At 35.6% G+C, this 19,187-nt stretch overlaps 1 protein-coding gene across 1 annotated transcript; it reads left to right on the top strand.

Annotated features, from left to right (window-relative positions):
- Positions 1 to 4,500: 4,500 nt before the first annotated feature.
- On the top strand, positions 4,501 to 15,443 carry LOC148278687 (uncharacterized). Its single transcript, XM_088231028.1, has 5 exons — positions 4,501 to 4,591; positions 7,364 to 7,850; positions 11,757 to 11,854; positions 12,211 to 12,375; positions 12,722 to 15,443. Exons 2-5 carry the CDS (start codon positions 7,364 to 7,366, stop codon positions 12,914 to 12,916), a joined length of 945 nt encoding a protein of 314 aa, XP_088087154.1. The 5' UTR covers positions 4,501 to 4,591; the 3' UTR covers positions 12,917 to 15,443.
- Positions 15,444 to 19,187: the final 3,744 nt, after the last annotated feature.

A 19,187-nucleotide genomic window follows, 5' to 3' on the forward strand; every position in this document is an offset into this window, starting at 1 on the left:
ATACTTTATTTCATCATCATCGTTCCGTTTCCGCACCCGATTATGCATAGGGCACTGCATCGGTACACTAACCGCAGCGTAAGATGATTAGTCTTACTCCACAGGTGCCAATTCGAGGATTATGAAATTGTCTAGATTTACAATTTTCTAAACATTTATCAACTCTTGCATGGTAAGAAAACGCGCTGATCACTACACGAAGTCTGTAAATACTGTATTTAGTTTTGTTCAACTTAAATTTATGATTTTCATCAGTGACTGGCGTCGCCTGAATGGTGGAAGGCTAAACAAATACTTACATTATATGCAAGTGAAACCAAGGGTTGTCAATCGTGATTATCATCAAACCCTAATTCTGACTGTGCATGGATGCATTGAAAAAGTACATGCAGTGTATCTCGATCAAGTGCAACAATAGAGTAAGGTGATCAGTTTTACGCTTTAGGGCGAGCCAATCCAGGGTAAAGGATAAAACCACCTTATAAAGAGTAAAAACCCTATATTATTCGATCACAACATCAAAAATATTAATCTGAGAAAAGTTACACAAATAAAGGATTTGGGAATAGTTTTTTAAGAAAAATAATTGTTTATTCCTCACATTGATACCATCACTAATAAAGCGATGAAATGTCTTGGGTATTTGCAGTGAACTGTGAAGGATTTCCATTCTATCACAACCCTCAAAGTACTATTTACTGCCTTAGTTAGAAGTAATTTAAAATTTAATTGGTTACAATTTGATCACCTTATTACAATATGAATATTTTAAAATTAGAAAGAGTACAACGTAAATTCCTTAGATTCATCAATTATAAACTTAATATACCCACTGAAAATATTGATTATGATTTTTTACTGTGTACACTTAATATGTCAACTCTTTACAAAATAAGAATTATGAATGATTTATTAAATTTATATATAATTGCAAATAGTGTATAAGACGTCCCGGAATTAACTAGTATTATTAGCAAAAAAGTACCTGCTCGAAATACTCGGCAGCTAACGCTATTTTTTTAATCTCCTGGCAATCATAATTATTATTACAATTCACCAATACCTAGACTACACCAGCTAGGTAACGAGTATGTGAAGTTAATATATTTCGTTTATCTTTATATAATTATGGGTTAAGTATTCTAAAGGCTTTAAATTAATCTATATGAAATTTCTTAATATTGTTCTTTATATTCTGAATTTTACAAAACGTTTATTTATTCTTTTGTGTGTCTATAATAATACATATAGTAGTGCGTATGTATATGTGGCTGTGTATGGGTGCATATACATGTGTATGCATGTGTGTTCATGTATGTAAATATATAAAATATCTTTCTTTATACCCCTATACTTAAGTGCAGCACTTGCATGTATTACTAATAAATATAAAAGCCCGTAGGGCGTATGAATATTTAAATACGCTTAAAATAGTTTTGAATATCCCAGAAATCGGACCCAGGCTCCAATCGCCTATCATTCTCGAGTTCCTGAACCTTATTTCTGGCAGGGTGGACGTGAAATATTTATTTTGAAGGTCGTTTAAACCGCAATATTTCATCATTACTGGACTGTCGCCTGAGGCGTAAGGCTGATCATCTCACCTTCATGTAACAGATTATCGAAATACGATGCGTTTGGTTTATCAAATCAGTGCCCTATGAACCATCAAGTGTGGAAGGGGTATTAACATAATTTTAAGTAAATCAAAAATCTTTTATAAAAATAGGAATCAGATTACAACACGCCTCGCAACTACTGAGCGCATGGATGGCTGGAGTTTGAGCCCCCATTTTCGAAATTGCGTACTTAAAAGTTGATAATATTTAGATTTGGAAGCAAGATTACCAACCGTCTTGTAGCTACAAAGCGCACGGACGATCATAATTTTGGCAACTTCAAAATTATAAACTTAAAGAATTCTGGACGTGTGTTTTTAAGTCAATGGATTCTCACATAAAAATCCTAGATAATAAAATCTAATGGAGATTAGTCCGCCTCGTAGTGTAGTGGTTGACACGTTCGCCTACCGTTCTTGAGGTCTGCGTATCTGAATATTAATTTGCAATATTTTGTATGATGGCGATGGTGATGAATATCGAACAAATTAAATTAGCATTGTCTACCTCGTGGCGTAATGGTCAGCGCGTTTGCCTACCATGTATGAGGTTCGATTCTCGACATGGTCGACATGAAATACTTATTTAAAACGGTGTTTTTACACTAGAGTCCCTGATGAACTCCCTCCTGAAGCGTGGGACTGATCATCTTCCTCATGAAACAAATACTATCAAAATTCGCTATGATTGGTGTGATTAGTTTTTGAATATGGAATAATTGGATGAGGATGTACAAATGACACATTGATCAAACAAATAATAATTGCACAAAAAGTTAAGTGAAAATTATCTTAAGAGTCCCAATCAGAACTAGCTCCCTCGGTATATTTGTAAATCTTAATGTGACGTCTGTAAAACAACTTTATGTAAAAGCTCTGTTACTGTACGCATACAAAAATTATTCTCTACCTCCCATAACTCCTTTCACAGATACAAGAGTTACTAGATACTGATGCTGAACTCACTACTACTCGGTTAGAGTGTACAATCTACTTCCATTGTCCATAAGGACAATTAGTAAGTACTCACAATAAGAAATGGATAATGGAGGTGAGTTGCGCACGGATCGATGAGTGGATCAAGCCAAATAGGTAAAAATTTGTATCCTGTTTGTGAAATTTGGTCTTGAATTTGTTATATTTTTAATTATTATTTTAGTTTATATTGCTTATTATGTTTAAGACGATAATTGGATTGATTGCGTTTTTATTTTTGTTTTTATGTTAACTTTTCTTTTATAAATATATATTTAAATAATATAACTATACAGTTCTGCAGTTTTCAAAATTTCTATTGTTATATTTTTACTAAAACTAAAATCCCGCCAAGCCTTGCCAAGAGCTTGTAATAAAACTAACTTAAATAATATTATCTACATTTATAAAAACAATGAATAACAGATATAAATTAACGGCCGGAAAGATTAGAATAAACATGTATATACAAATAATAAATATTTATTTTTTTTAAATACAAGAAAATATTTGAAGCTACTATTCATTTACAAACTTTTGATCAAGTCACTCTTTTATTTTGCTCGCGTTACTATGTGAGTTAAATTTAATTTCTTTCGGCAATAAATTAAAAATGCTAGGTACTTAATATTTGAGAGTTCCATGGCCATACTAATTACATACTTTTGGTCCTACCGAACCATCATTATACGTGAAGCGTGTATTATGGTTATGTTTGAGAGGAAATTGGAATGTTTTACTATTAAATTGTTCTAAAATGATGCAAAGCCACAGTAATCCTCGAACAGGCAGAGTTTTAATTGTTTTGTACATGAGATCATTTATTTTAAATGTACAGAGTACCTTTGTTTCAGGTCCCGACTAGCTAGAAAATTCCTGAGTTTAGGAAGGACCTTCTTTTTTACATGTGTTTTTTTTATTTCATTAAATGATGCTTAATAAATTCAAAAAAAATAAAAACATTAGAAAAAATCAATATAAATATAAATTAGAAAACATGCAGGTATAATAAATTGGTCTGGTCTCCATTCTATGTCAATCGCATAAATCACATTGAATCAGTCCAACATCGCTTGCTTCGAAAAATAGCGTGGATGCTTGGACTAGAGAGAGATAATTATTCTTATGCTGAAATAGAGTCAATGTTAAATATTTCTAGTCTACAAAAACGTAGAACTAATATTGACTCCATATATATGTTCGGCATACTAAATGGTATTATCGATGTTCCATCATTACTGGGACAAGTCAAATTCAATATTCCGACTCGTAGATTGAGAAACAATGAAGTACTGTTCATCGATCAGCATAGAACAAACTATGGCCTAAATTCTCCAATGACCCGCCTTTGTCGTATCGTCAACTCGAGACAAGATCATCTGGACTTTTTTGGTTTAAGTTAACAACGATTTAAACGAGCACTAAATAAATAGTCCAGATCTTGTCTCGATGTCCCTTATGTTTGTCAATGCTTCTTTCTTTTTTCTTTAAATGTTTTAAACTATTCTTTTATTGTAATATTTAAACCTTATAAATTGTATACATGGACAATGTCCGTTAATAAATAAATAAATAAATTACTTTGTTCGTAAATCTCTGCTGGTATAATTATCTTAACTGTAGAGTACTGTAGACCCTGGATCTATGTTAAATAACTAATTTACGGCATGTTTCACTTATTTTAAAATGTTTCCCTCGGCGAAACACTATTCTGTATAAAAAAACAAAACAAACATTGTCAAAGTAAAAATAAATAAAACACGCAGTGCCCTTTGGACCATTAGGTGCGGAAAGGGAATGATAATTACGGCGTGTAAATTTAGCTAGTAACATTAGCTTTTGTTAATGCTATAAGAAATCATTATGATTTCACGCTGCTAATGCTAATTATTTCACAAAGAATTCATTGACAGTTTACTTCACATTTCACATTTTAATTATAATTGTTGTCCGTCTAAGTTTACGCGTTGTGGCTTGAGGCCGTCCGGTGCAATAAAGGTATGATTTTTCAAATAATATACTAATAATATTATCGAGAACTAATTAAAGACACTTAAATAAACTTGTATTTGGGCCTTTCGCGAGTGATTGCGAGGAAACGCGGCCGATCTCGGCCGTATTTTTGTTACCAAAAATGTTTTTAAGCGGTAGTTAACTCAAACTTAATTACCCGAATTGTTTCGGCTTTGTCCCAGCTAACTTAAGTGAAGTCTGAAACCTTTTTCGACATGAGTTCTCGTAAATTTGTTTGGTCCTCTGACATTTAAACGCGTGTAACGACAAATTGTGAGCGATTAAAATTTTTAAGTTGCAAAAGATGCTTTATGTAAACAATTTATTACTCCAGCACGGCTTCGCTACAAAATGACACAGAAAACTCTAAAAACAACAATCCAACTCCAAATATTATTCAAATAAATGCACAATATATTATTTTGGCGCTCCGTAATTCTGATTTAAAATTTTTAACATACCCACAGTTTCAAAGTATTTTTTAGGTTAATTTTAGTTTGTTTTTGCCTCGCAAATCGGTCAATTTTAAATCCCCGTGTCCAGGCGGATGAGAGATACAGCGAACGGTATTTTGAGTGTGTCCAAATGATTATAGACGCGGCTGAATTTTGCTCCCAGGGTTGTTAAGATTAAAATTTGTTGCGACAGGGAAAACATTTTTAGGCGGGGAATATGAAGTCTAGGAATGTGATCTATCGTCAGTTAGTTTAGGTGAAATAATTCAGCCAAATAAATCTCACCCGCATAAATAAAGGTTTCAGCTCTCCGCTACTCCTACTTCTACCATCACGCCATTTCAGGTAGGCAGAGAGAATGGATCGCTGCACTACACACGTCTATCCTGGCATACATTTCTAGCTGCTTCCACATTCATACAACTTGTCATACATGCCCTTCGGTTCTGCCTGCTTTTGACATGACCAGTGCCTCAATTATGAACGCTATCTTCATCTGTATATATGGAGACGGTATACTTGACTTCTGTACCGTCCGTATCTTACCTCGGTATGTTCTACCTGCTAGTCTGCATATCCACATCATATGATCGAAACAAGCCAATGGAATGACCGCAAACAATTACTCCGCGTTCCTTACGTCATTAACATTTAAAATAGTACTTATTTATAGTTTAAATAGGCTCTGTAATAAAAAGTACTCACTTCAAATCGATTATAAACTCCAATAAATCCCAATTCAAGCAAAAAATGCTCGCTTAAACATGAATTTTGTATGACTTTTGGAAATCACCTGGACGGTACGCTCAACAATCGTCCGTATGTATCTACCGACTGACTACAAAGCCGGCCCCTTTAACGTCCTGATACATACACTCGCAAAGATAGAAAAACAGATGGAAAAAACACAATATCCAAATAATTTTTTTAGAGTGGTAACTTTCTAACGCCTATATACTCATATTTGTCAATAGGACAGAATCTAGCGACATTATTTTAACATCTAAGCATTCGTTTTATTAAAGTGACACTTCACTATCAACAATAAATTACCTGGTCCATGAAGAAGTATAGAAATTGAAAAAATAACATTTTCAGGCGTTGCCTAGTCTATTATGTAGGTGAAATAATTCAATTAGACGAATCTCACCCGCATAAATAAAGGTTTCAGCTCTTTAACTTCACAAACATCAACAGATGAAAGAATTGAAGGAATATAGATGTTCAAATATGGGCAGAATGGTGAATGTTACACAGTGTGTAAAGTGGCCACTTAAACCAGCCATTGACTGGTCATAAGCCCTGTAGATGCCTGGACTTCTATATTACCTTCTCTTAAATGTTCTTCATCTCTTGTAATATGTCCAATGACTTGACTTTATTTGTTGTTCTAGGTTTCGGCATAGGTATTAGAGGCGCTTTATCTCTGTTGTAATATATTAATGATAACATTTCATTGATTTCAAACTTTCAAAATTTTCCTTCTTTTAAAAAACACGCACTATCCTGGATTCAAACTAAAGATATTAACTCTTTTTTTCTATGATATATTTTGTTGCCCTTTATTTCCTTATTTAATTACTTTTAAAAAAAATACCAAAAACATTTAAGTTCGTAAGTGAAAATTCTTGATGGAAGTTCATTGTAATTTATTATATAAATAAAACACGAGTGATACTTAAATCCACAAATTTGGAATATCCAGTGACCGGTTTCATCGCTTTCGCGACATCTTCGAGACTGGTATCTTTATTAAAAAGTTAAATGTATTTATACGGAACAGAGGTAAGGATACATAATTCAAAGTTATATGTAAGTAAATTAAATAAAGTTATTTTTATCTTAAGGATCATTATCAACAAATTTTCTTTGGGTTAACTAATGAATTAATATAATGCTATTTTAATGAGTTTAAGTATTTTATTTTATTTTTGGTGTCCCATCCTTCGTGAGTGTGGTTTTGTAAATAATGATTTCTGAAAAACAAAGGGTAAAAAGTCAGAAGTCAGTTTATCATTAACAAAGGGTAAAAAGTCAGAAGTCAGTTTGTTTCAGTTTGTTTGTTTGGAAACTCTTTTTTTATATTCCGGATCAACAAAGTGATCTACAATGAATTTGTGGTCACAAAATTGTTTTACCGGCTGGACATTACAGAATTTAAAATATACACCTTCGCCCATATGTTTCGCCTGATGATAAATGTCTTCTTTAGTTTGACATGAGACGTTTTTTCACGTCAAAAAAACACCTGTTTATGTATATTTCGTGCCTCTGTTGGAACGTCTGTATTCTTCAATTTTAGATGCTGGGAGACGATGAAGTCGACCCTCTAGGCGACCCCCTGGCGGCGATCGGCAACGACCCCCTGACCTTCAACGGCTACCACTCCGACTCCTCGAGCAGCTCCTACTCGCTGTCCATTGTCCCCGCGGGCCTGAGCGTGCACCGGATCCCGGCCTTCCCCGCGCAGCGCCAGCTCTCCGACAGCATCGTCACGGAGATGCCGAAGAAGCGGGGGCGCAAGAAGGGCTCCAAGAACAAGTTCAAGCGGGGCATCCCCATCGAGACCTGGCAGCAGTGCGGGATGCAGTTCAACAAGGGGTCGCTGACCATCACCAAGGTCGGCGACTCGGGCCGGGTCGAGTTCGAGCAGAACGTCTCGCCGCTCGCGATGCGGAACTCGAGCGTCGACGAGAACGGACGGGTGAAACGAAAGTATACCAAAAGAATCAAAGATGTCTACGAACCTCAAACGTATCACAAATTTGCCATGAGGAGCGCAGAAATGGGTGAGTTCTACCAATATTCATATTAATTCTAGTAAACTACTACATACCAAAGAGTAAAACTACTTTGCCCGAGAGACATTTGTCTGTGGTAGGTCTAAGAATTTTTAATTTACTAGATCAGATCAAGATGGTAATAAATAAGATTGCAAAAAAAATATCAATTTTGGGAAGGATCAGAAGATTTATTGATAAGGACTCCTGCAAAACTATTTACAAAGCAATTATTGAACCACACGTTAACTACTGTAGTAGCATTTTATTTTTATCAAACAAAGAAAACATAGATAAACTAACTGTATTACAAAATAAAGCCTTTAGAATCATTTTGAAAAAAAACAGATATACGAGGGTAAAGTCGATGGTAAATGAAATGAAATTATTAACATATAAACAAATAATATTTTACAATACAATGATATTTGTTCATAAAATTATAAACTCTAATAAAAAAACAGAATTTTGGAAAAAAATTGATCGGAACCAGCGTGAACACGATCACAATACTAGAGAAAATAACAAAATTAGACTTCCATTTAGGAAAAAGGCAAAGTCACAAAATTCAATTTTATTTAAAGCAATTAAAAAGTATTACAAAATGGAAAAAAATATTTATGAAGAAAAAAACATATCAAAATTTAAAATAATGGTCAAGACATATGTGATAAACAATTTATAAATTAAATATATTTGCAATGTTATTATTAGAACACACATAACAATATGTATGATATGTGTGCCCTACTTTAAGATTTAAATAAAAAATAAAAAAAAAGGTAACAAAGGAATCTGAGTCATTTTCGAAATTCAAATCTGGTTTGAGTAACTGGTTTCTCGAACGGGGATGGATTTCTGCGATCAAATGTGGACTAACTGGTAAATGATTAATATGTATCTATAAATGTGAAATGTAATAATGTATAAAGTATCAATGATGTGTATAAACTTAATATATATGTATATGTGTGTTTAAAATATATCATAAATATGTATGTGCGAATATATATATTTATTTATTTAACTTTTTGTACATAATGTTATTTGTACATTGGCGGGCTTATTGCCAAATGGCAATTTCTTCCAACCAACCAATAAAATAAAAGTTTTATTTTTATTATTCAAGTTACAGAACATATTCAATAGAGAAAAAAAAAGAATAAAAATTTAAAGATATATAAAAATAGAAATAAACGTATTTGTTTATAAATTACCTTAAATCGAAACTATTACTCAATGGGAAAAAGGAAAAAAGAGGAAAGAGGAAAAAGGAAAGGAGGAGAGATTAAGGAAGAGAAAGGAGATGTTTCTTCAGACGTGATTTAAACAGAGATAATGTAGTAACATCTTTGATGGTGGATGGGAGATGATTCCACAGTGGAGCCGCATGGACACTATATGAGTTAGAGAAGAAAGAGGAATTGTGTATGGGTATTAAAAGAGTGCCTTGAGAATGAGAACGAAGAGGTAAACCATGAACTGATAAGCGTTGAAATTTTTCACACAGGTATATAGGAGCGTTAGGACTATGAAGTACATTGAACAGAAGTGAGAGGGAGTGATAGTCTCTCCGCTGTCTAATTTTGAGCCATTTCAGTTGCCTACGATAATCAGAAATGTGGTCATATTTCCTAAGACCAAAAATGTACCTTATGCATGTATTCTGAAGTGTTCAAGTTTATCGAGTTGCTCACAGCTTAAATCAGTCATGGAAACATCAGCGTAATCTAGAATGGGTAGTAGTAATGCTTGTACAAGAGTGCATTTAGTACTAATGGGTAAGAATTTTTGCAACCTTCTAAGTGAGTGTAGACTGAAAAATATTTTGCGGCTTAATTCATTAGTATGAGCTCGCCAGCAGAGATGTTCATCCATTAGTACTCCTAGATTTTTTACGGATTTCCTGTACTGAATATTGGTACCATTGACAATAAGAGGATTATATATATGTGTGTGAATGTATGGTTGTGAATGCATTACAAGTGCCCCGACTCAACACGGATTTTCTAGCGAGTCGGAGCAAGTTCACAGACATGGGTCGTTCCTGATTGTGTCGCTATAAACTGTGTCTCTGTCCTTAACAAATGTATGTATAATGTAATTAATAAATAAATAAATATCAATTATTTATTTCTATCTTGCCCCACTTGCCGGGTGGTGGAATAATCTACCCACTAATGTTAGAGACCCCTTCTTTATTTACATTTAAGTCAAGATTGAAATATCACTATCTAAATATTTAAATTGTTCCTTTATCCTTCTTCTTTCCTTCCCGTCCCCTCTCCTCTCTTCATAGTATAGTGTCTATTTTTTTTTATATATATTTATTTTTGTTAATCTTTGCTTTTAATTTTTGTATAAAATTGTAAGATTCAATATGTCCATGTATTTGTAATTTTCTCAAACTGAACGGTTTGGGTAGGTAGGAAGAAATTGCCTTAAGGCAATATGCCCGCCCTTATATGTATATATGTATATTGTATATGTATATAAAGTGTGAAATAAATAAATAAATAAAAAGTAATATGGAAAAATACCTTATTTTTCTTAAATTAAAAAGTTAAAATTAAATTTATATCTTTATATAATCACTTTGTAAAGCGCCCTTGAGGTATTATATTACGAAAATGGCGCTATATAAGTTATCCAGAATTATTATTATAACTTAAGTTGTGTCCGCTTTGTGTAAAATGTAAATTCATTGCAACAGAGAGGAAAAACATTTTTGAGAAGGGGAATATGGGAGTCCAGGCATTTACAGGGCTTATGACCTGTGATTGGCTGGTTTGAGTGGCCACTTTACACACTGTGTAACATTCACCATTCTGCCTATGTTTGAACATCCGCATTCCCTCAACTGTTCCATCTTTTACTTCACAAAAGTCAACAGATGGTAGAGTTGGGGTAATGTGTGTCTAAAAATATTTTCCCTCTGTGTTGCAATAAATTCGAACACTAACAAGCAAACAAACCATCACACCTTTTCTCCGTAGGAGTAGGCAGAGAGGATAGAACGCCATATCACCATCTTTGCATACAGACCTCGCTCCTCTACATTCATACATCTTCTCGTGCACGCATGCCGATTATTCCTACTCTTGACATGTCCACCTTCAAGTATTTGATGGACTCCATCGTGCCATGTCTTTCTCGGTCTTCCTCGTTTTCTGCACCCATCAACGTTCGCAAAGTAGATCCTTTCAGCCGTTCTTCGGCTGTCCATTCGCTCTACACGTCCAAACTGACGCAGCACCCCTTTCTTGATTCTGTCGATGATGCGTGTCTCAGCCTTACACAGTTCACGGATCTCGACATTTGTGCGCCTATCACACGTCGTTTTACTACACATTCGCCTGAGGGACCGCATTTCGACAGCATTTAACCTACTTTCACCATCATTTTTAAAATTCCATACTTCGCTCCCATACATTAGAGTCGCCACTTGAACTCCATTGTGGACTGCTGGTTTTACCTCTTGCAGCAAACATTTGTTTGCCAAAGTAGATTTCAGTGCACCGTTCACCCTGTTCCCGGCCTCACCGTCCTTTCAATATCTTTCTCGGCCTTTCTGTCCCTAGTAAACATACTTCCCAGGTACACAAATTCTTCTACCTAATTTAAAATATCTCCGTTTACGCTGATCTCACATTTAGTTATATTTTTATAGTTAGTTAGTTTTATAAATTTTGAGGAACAAATGTTGGGTGATGTGAGCGAATGTTTTCCTTATCAAGTACAAGAGGGAATGGTGCGTTAGTTTGACAATTTGGATAATATGGGATTCCCATTTAAGATCGCAAGTCATCACAACTCTGAGATCTTTTTGTGACGTTACTGCTTGCACTTGATTTCCATCCAATATGTCAATGCTTTAAATATTAATAACAAATGAAGTTTGTTTAATGTTTCCAGTTTTGCCTGCGCTGTCCGCCGACCCTTCGTCCCAACTTATACTGGAGCTGGATCCCGCCCTGTTCTACCCAGACGACCCATTCCCTAGAGACTTCAAGGTAATGTTTTTCTTTTTTAAATATATATGATTATTGTAATGGTATCTACGCAGGTCTACCAATGAACAAAATGACTCGCCTACAATCTGTATTGAACGCCGCAGCGAGACTCATTTTCGGAATCTCTAAGTTCAGTCGTATCACTCCACTACTTCGGGAACTACACTGGCTACGTTTTCCACAGAGGGTCGAAAGTGGCCTCTCGAACCGGCCAATGACAGGCCATAAGCCATATATATATATTGGCAATAAATGTGTACATACTGTTTGTTTACCTAATAAAATAAATAAATAAAATAAATAAATAAGCCCTGTAAATACCTAGATTTCTAAATTTTTCTGCGTGTATTCGGCAGGTACGGCGGAAACGCAAGCACATCGCCAGCGGCGTCCTCCTGCCCTTCAGCTGCGACATCTGCCGCAAGGACTTCAAGTGCGTCAAGGGAATGCAGACGCACAAGAGCGTCAAGCACGGCGTCGAGGATCTCAGCACGTACTATCCGTGCGAATGCTGCGAACAAGTAAGCTTAAGTGTTATTAAATATTTGTATGTATCCGCTTACCGACCTTTCTATGTCTACTGGTTTCGAGACGTCACCGTATTTATCCACCGTGTACGGTCTGGTTCAGGTGGGAGGCGAGCCGAGCAGAGGAGACAATCTTCCACTTTTAAGCACGACCCCAGGGGCTCAATGTACCTACCCAAAACTTGAAGGTGGGGAGTCATTAGTATATCTTTGTAATCACTAGAGGGAATTTATCTTCGGTATCATTTTATTATTTATCAGAGGGGTAGTTCGACTGGAAAGTCTGGCACGGGTTACTCAATTTTGAACCGGTTTGAAAAATGTTTTTCTCTGTTCCAAGGTGTTCTTCCTGAAGAGGGACCTGAGCCAGCACGTGTCCGAGCACCGCGACACGCGCGGGCTGCTGCCGTGCCCCGCGCCCGGGTGCGCGGCGCGCGAGGCGGACGCCCCCGGCCTGGTCCGCCACAAGGCGCTCCGCCACCCGTACCTCGGCACGCTCGGCCGCACGTGGTTCCACACGTGGGGGGACAGATAGTGGCCCGACTGCTCCCCGTCGCCTTCCGGCTCGGTCGATCATCTGCGCGGCGAAACGGCGCCATCGAAGGAGAGACGGAGAACTTTTATTTAATAGTGGTTATCTCGTTTGCCTGTCCCGGACAATTGATGACTATCAGACAACCTTAAGCGCGTTAGGACACTTATTTTTCCATAGGGCACTGGGCTGCTTCACCTTGAAATCAAACATACAATCATACAGCACCTTTTCGATAAATCTTAGGGCAGTCGTCAAAACGTTTGCCGACTGTTCAGATCACCTATCTTGCGTTAACACTTCAAATCGTATATAAATCTATTGAACAATATATATTTAAACATCTATATTTCTTCAATTCTTTCATCTGTTGATGTTTGTGAAGTTAAAGAGCTGAAACCTTTATTTATGTGGGTGAGATTCATCCAATTGAATTATTTCACCTACATACTAGACTAGGCAACGCCTGAAAATATTATTTTTTCACTTTCTATACTTCTTCATGGACCAGGTAATTTATCAACAATATTTTGAGTTTGTCAAAATTTTTGTAGACAATGACTGTTCAACTCCCTAAGAAGCTGTTAATATTTCAATATTATAACTGAGATGAAGAGCATTTAAGAGAACGTAATATAGTAGTCTAGGCATCTACAGGGCTAATGACTTGTCATTGGCTGATTTAAGTGGCCACTTTACACACTGTGTAACACTCACCATTCTGCCCATATTTTAACATCTTTATTCCTTCAATTCTTTCATCTGTTGATGTTTGTGAAGTTATAGAGCTGAAACTTTTATTTATGCGGGTGAGATTCATCTCTTTGAATTACTTCACGTACACACTAGGCAACGCCTGAATTTTTTTCTTCTTTTCAGTTCTTCATCTCTGATGTAATATGTTAATATTAACAGCTCCCCAGGGAGTTGAATCCAGTCCTTATCTACAAAAATTAGGACAAACTCAAAATATTGTAAATAAATGTTTGTCGCAAGAGGCAAAATTAGCAGTTCACAATAGAATCCCGGTCCCGACCCTGATTTATTTAAGCGAAAGTAGGCTGAATGCCGTCGAAATGCGATCTCTCGGGCAAACGTGTGGTATAACTATATACGATAGATGCACACATGTCGAGATCTGTACATTATGCAAGGCTGAGATAAGCATTATCGACAAAATCAAGAAAGGAGCTCTGCGCTAGTTTGGACATGTGGAGCGAATGAACGGCTAAGAATATTTACAATGCGAATGTTGATGGATGCAGACATAGAGGTAGACCGAGAAAAACCTGGCATGACCAAATCCAACAAATTCTCAAAGATGGACGTGTCAAAAGTCGGAATAATCTGCGCGCGTGCACGTGCACGTGTAGAGGAAGCGAAATATGTATGCAAAGTTTGTTTGTTTAAAATCTTGGCCGACCCGACCTGAATGTAGAGGAAGCGAGGTCTGTATGCCAAGATATAGTGTTATGGCGTTCTATCCTCTCTGCCTACCCTACGGAGAAACGGCGTGATGTTTTTTTTGTTTGTTGTACATTAGTTTTGAACACTATTTTTAAACACTGTTTTCTGTATGTCCAAATGCTTGCAGATTGGCTGGATTTTCTCCCCAGGGAGTTGTTCATATTTAAATTTGTTGCAACAGAGAGGGAAAATATTTTTGAGAAGGGAATATGGGGGCCTATGCATTTACCTGGTAAAAGGAGGGTTTTCAGGCGTTGCCTAGTGGGCGAATAGGTTCAGCCGGATGAATCTCACCCGCGTGATAAAGGTTTCAGCTCCTTTACTTAACAAAAGTCAACAGATGGAAGAGTTGAGGAAATGTGGATGGTCAAACATGGGCAGAATTGTGAATGTTACACAGTGTGTATAGTGCCACTTAAACCAGCCAGTGACAGTTCATAAACCCTGCAAATGCCTAGACTTCCATATTCCCTTCTCAATAATGTTTTCCCTCTCTGTTGCAGTAAATTTAAATATGAATAACTCCCTAGGGAGGAAATCCAGCCAGTCTGCAAGCATTTGGACATACTCAAACATCGTTGAGTAAAAAAAATGACTTAAATTGAACAAAAATCATGAATTCTTCAACGAATTTATCTATTTTTAAAGATTAAATGAATTACAATTGAAATTATCGATTGAATATATTACTAATACAAATGACTACATATTTTGACTACGCGGTTGACAATAATTTCGAGTTGCTAAGATCTCGGATCTCGGCGAGGAGGAGTGATCGGTGCGTCGGTGCTTTTACATGTTTGCCTACGCCACTGACCCCCCGGGTCGTGTTTGTTGACTATTGCTATTCTATTGACAGTTGCCGCGGCACTACGTCTGAAGTACCTCAGTCTCTTCGATGTGTATTTTTATAAAATCTAATGTTCACAAGCAATGTTATGTATTGGATTACAAATCTTGTATTTTTAAAGTATTATAGATATGTAGGACCTTAGTTTTAATATTTTTAGATGAATTTTTACTCTCCTGTGTACATATTTTAGTGTATTTTTATGATATTTTTGTGATACATTTTAAATAAATAAGTATTATAATACGCTGTTTTTTCTTTCTCCAAAACACTGGCCAAGTTCAATAATCATTTTTTTACTCTAAACCATAGAATTTGGAATAGTCCAGAAGGAGCGTAGAATCATACGTTAATATATCGGACTTTGTCCAAAAATCTCTCGCACTTCCGCCGCACGCATTTGTGATGTCGCCGCGTAATGTTGCACGATGGGAAAAAATATAATCAGAACACAAATGTAAGTCGAAAAAAGGCAATCTCTAAAATGTTATTGTACACGCGGAAACATTGATTGACACAACAAGTAGATAAAGTAAAGGGTCATTTAATAAGAGTAATTTAATTAAATATATATATATTTATGTCGTGTTAAATGATATTTGATGTTTTAAAAATAATGTTGGTCAAATGTCCACTACAGCGTTGTTTAATCCGAGAGGTCCAATTTTCGTTAGTTCTCTCATTAAAACCAATGTTCTTATTAATGAAAAGGTAGCATAAAAAAAATGGACGACCTTGGCAGCACTAACAAAATGTCCATTTTGTTTTCTTTGACAATCTGACAGGTGGAAAAATAATACAATTTTTGAGTAATGCATTTGCTACTTACACATAAAATGTGATTCCGTCCTGTTTCATTTTGATTCCAGCTGCGTATCTACGCTTTAAAACGACACAACACGGCATAGTTGAATTCAAATCGGGAGTTGCGTACTGAGCGACGTCTACAAAGAAAGAGGATTTGCAACAAATAGTCTCTAGAATGTATGATGTGTGCCTGGAGAGCGAATTGGCGATGAACGAAAGTAAGTCAAAAGTGATGGTATTTGAAAGGGGAGGTGAGGTTACTGACTGCATAATAAATGTAAACTACTAATGTCTTCAATAAGTAAAAGAATTTGTGGATATAGGAAGCGTGTTTTCAAGAGATGGAAGAGTAGAAAAAGATGTTGAAAGGAGAGTGAATGCGGGCAGCAAAATGAACGGCGTACTAAGCACAGTAGATGCTAATAAAAATATGTCAATCGAAGCTAAACTGGCAGTGCACAACAAATTTTTAGTCTCAACACTTATGTATGGAAGTGAAAAAATGATCCAGTTTATCACTACCCATTTGGATAGAGGTGATAAATGTATTGGTATCTTTCTCGATCTATCTAAAGCATTTGATACTATAAATCATGTTACACTTTTCCAAAAACTTAGAGGAATTGGCATCGACAATAAAAAACTAAAATTATTTCAAAGTTATATGCACGACAGAAAACAAGTTGTCAAAATAAATAATAAAATAAGTGACCAAACCAATATTACCTACGGAGTACCTCAAGGTAGTATTCTAGGACCAATCTTATTCTTAATATACATAAATGATCTGTGCCATTTAAACATTGATGGTTCTGTTATAAGTTTTGCTGATGACACCGTTCTATTATTCAAAGATAAGACATGGAAGGAAACATATGAAAAATCCGAAAGATATCTGAATATAGTAAAGGCATGGCTAGATACTAATTACTTAACTCTTAATAAATCTAAAACTAACTTCGTTCCATTTCAAATCAGTTCTAGAACCTATTCACAAAATGCTTATTTTAACATCAAACTACATAATAATAATTGTCTTCAAAGTGCTCATTGTAATTGCCCAATACTGGATAGGACAGACAATGTCAAATACTTAGGAGTTATTATTGATATAAATTTAAAGTGGAAACAGCAGATTGAAAATGTTACTAATAAACTTAAGAAATTAACGTATTTATTCAAAACAATTCGAAATATAATTAATGTACAGGAACTTTTAAAGATTTATTTTGCATTGTGCCAATCAATTTTGGAGTACGGTATAATCGGTTGGGGTGGTGCGAGTGACACAGTTTTAAATGGTGTATTGGTTGCACAAAAATCCATCATTAAAATAATACTCAGAGTCCCGATACAGACATCTACTGAAGAAATATTCCATAAATCACAACTTATGACACCAAAACAATTATACGCCAAAACAATACTCACTTATAGATTCAAACACTACTCTTACTCAAATGAAAGACATAACCCCCACAATACATCACATACAAATAATATAATCACTAGATCCTCAACACATAAACAACTTAAACAAATACAAACTAATACCACTTTCAGACAAAGGGATTTTGAGTATTATTCAATTAAAATCTATAACCTACTTCCACTATCTATTAAAGCAATTAGTAATGAGAAAATGTTTAAAAAGGCTATAAAAAAATGGATAGTGGAGCTAGGTAGAAGTAAAATGGATTGTCTCATTCGCCCATACCAATGCTGAATCAACTGCTCCACAACTGTATGGCTTATGTTAGGTTTTTGTTGTTTTCATTGTGTGTTTTGTAATATAAATAATATAGATGTATATAAATACCTTGTTTTTAAAACTGTCTGAATATTTGTTAATTATGTGTGTTTTTTAAGTGAGTCTTCTTTGTTTATTCTCAAATGTAATAAAAAAAAAAACTAAATTGTTAAGTGTCCTCGGCACGGGAAACCCCAGTGAGGTCACATTATTTTTATTATTAATTTATAGTTTGTAAGCGAAAAATATGAATAAATAAAAATATAGAACTGGCAGAAGAAGGATGAAAGCCGAGTGAACGCGGTTGAAATGCGTTCTCTTAGACGAATGTATTGGAAAATCAATGTATGACAGGGTTACGAATGATGAAATCAGGCGAGAGTGTAAATCTGAGTTAAGTATAACTGATATGATTAAGAAAGGGTCGCTGAGATGGATTGGTCACGTAGAACGAATGGACGACGAAACAATGAGACGAGGAAGACGTGGCACGATCTGATAAACCAAAATCTCAAGTCTGGTCATGTCAAAAGCAGACAGAACCGAAGGGCATGTATGACAAGATGTATGAATGTGGAAGAACCTCGGAATTTATGCCAGGATAGACGTGTGTGGCGGTCCATTCTCTCTGGCTACTCCTACGGGGAAATGGCGTGATGGTTTGGTCAATATTTTTTATTAAATATAATAATCAAAATACTAATGACAATTCCTGCATAATTTTTATTTTTTCATGGCCAAAAATTTCACATCATGCTGCTAATGATTTTGTTATCAAAGTACCTGCCTAGGTAAAAGTAGCATTTTTTTCGGAAACCGACAGGCAACACTCATATCTAGTGACGGCGACCGCGATTGACGTAAATAATCGATATGTCATAACAGACTATTATAACCGATTGATAAATGAATGTCGGCCTCGTTCTGAAGCGGTCAGGGCGATTGTTTACCTTGCGAGAGTTCTCGGGTTCGATTCCCGACGTCGTTGACAAGAAATATTTGTTCAAATAATTTGTTTTTACACTGAAATATTTCATAGTCTCTAGACTGGCACCAGTGGCTCAATCACAAATAACAAATAACGTGCTAATAAGCGGCGTGACAACAATTTCTAACCATGGTTGTTTATCGTATTCGCGATCGCAATGCAACATCCGTGAACACCTAATATTAAATGTCAAAATATTTACGTTTCGCAACGTATAATCCTGCTGCGCAATCACATATTTGAATTTCAGTTGGCAAGCCAAACGTCAAGAAAAGCAGTCGCCATAGTAATTGTAATTTAATTTTCACTTTTTTGTATTAGATACTCCTTACTATTTTGCAAATGCAATATATTGTATTATTTTTTTATAGTAAACGCCGATTTTTCACCAGTGAACTGTATTTATTTACCA

The sequence above is a fragment of the Micrasema longulum genome, unplaced genomic scaffold (assembly GCF_059751315.1).
Source record: "Micrasema longulum isolate JH-2025_06_02 unplaced genomic scaffold, ASM5975131v1 h1tg000842l, whole genome shotgun sequence".
Classification (NCBI taxonomy): domain Eukaryota; kingdom Metazoa; phylum Arthropoda; class Insecta; order Trichoptera; family Brachycentridae; genus Micrasema; species Micrasema longulum.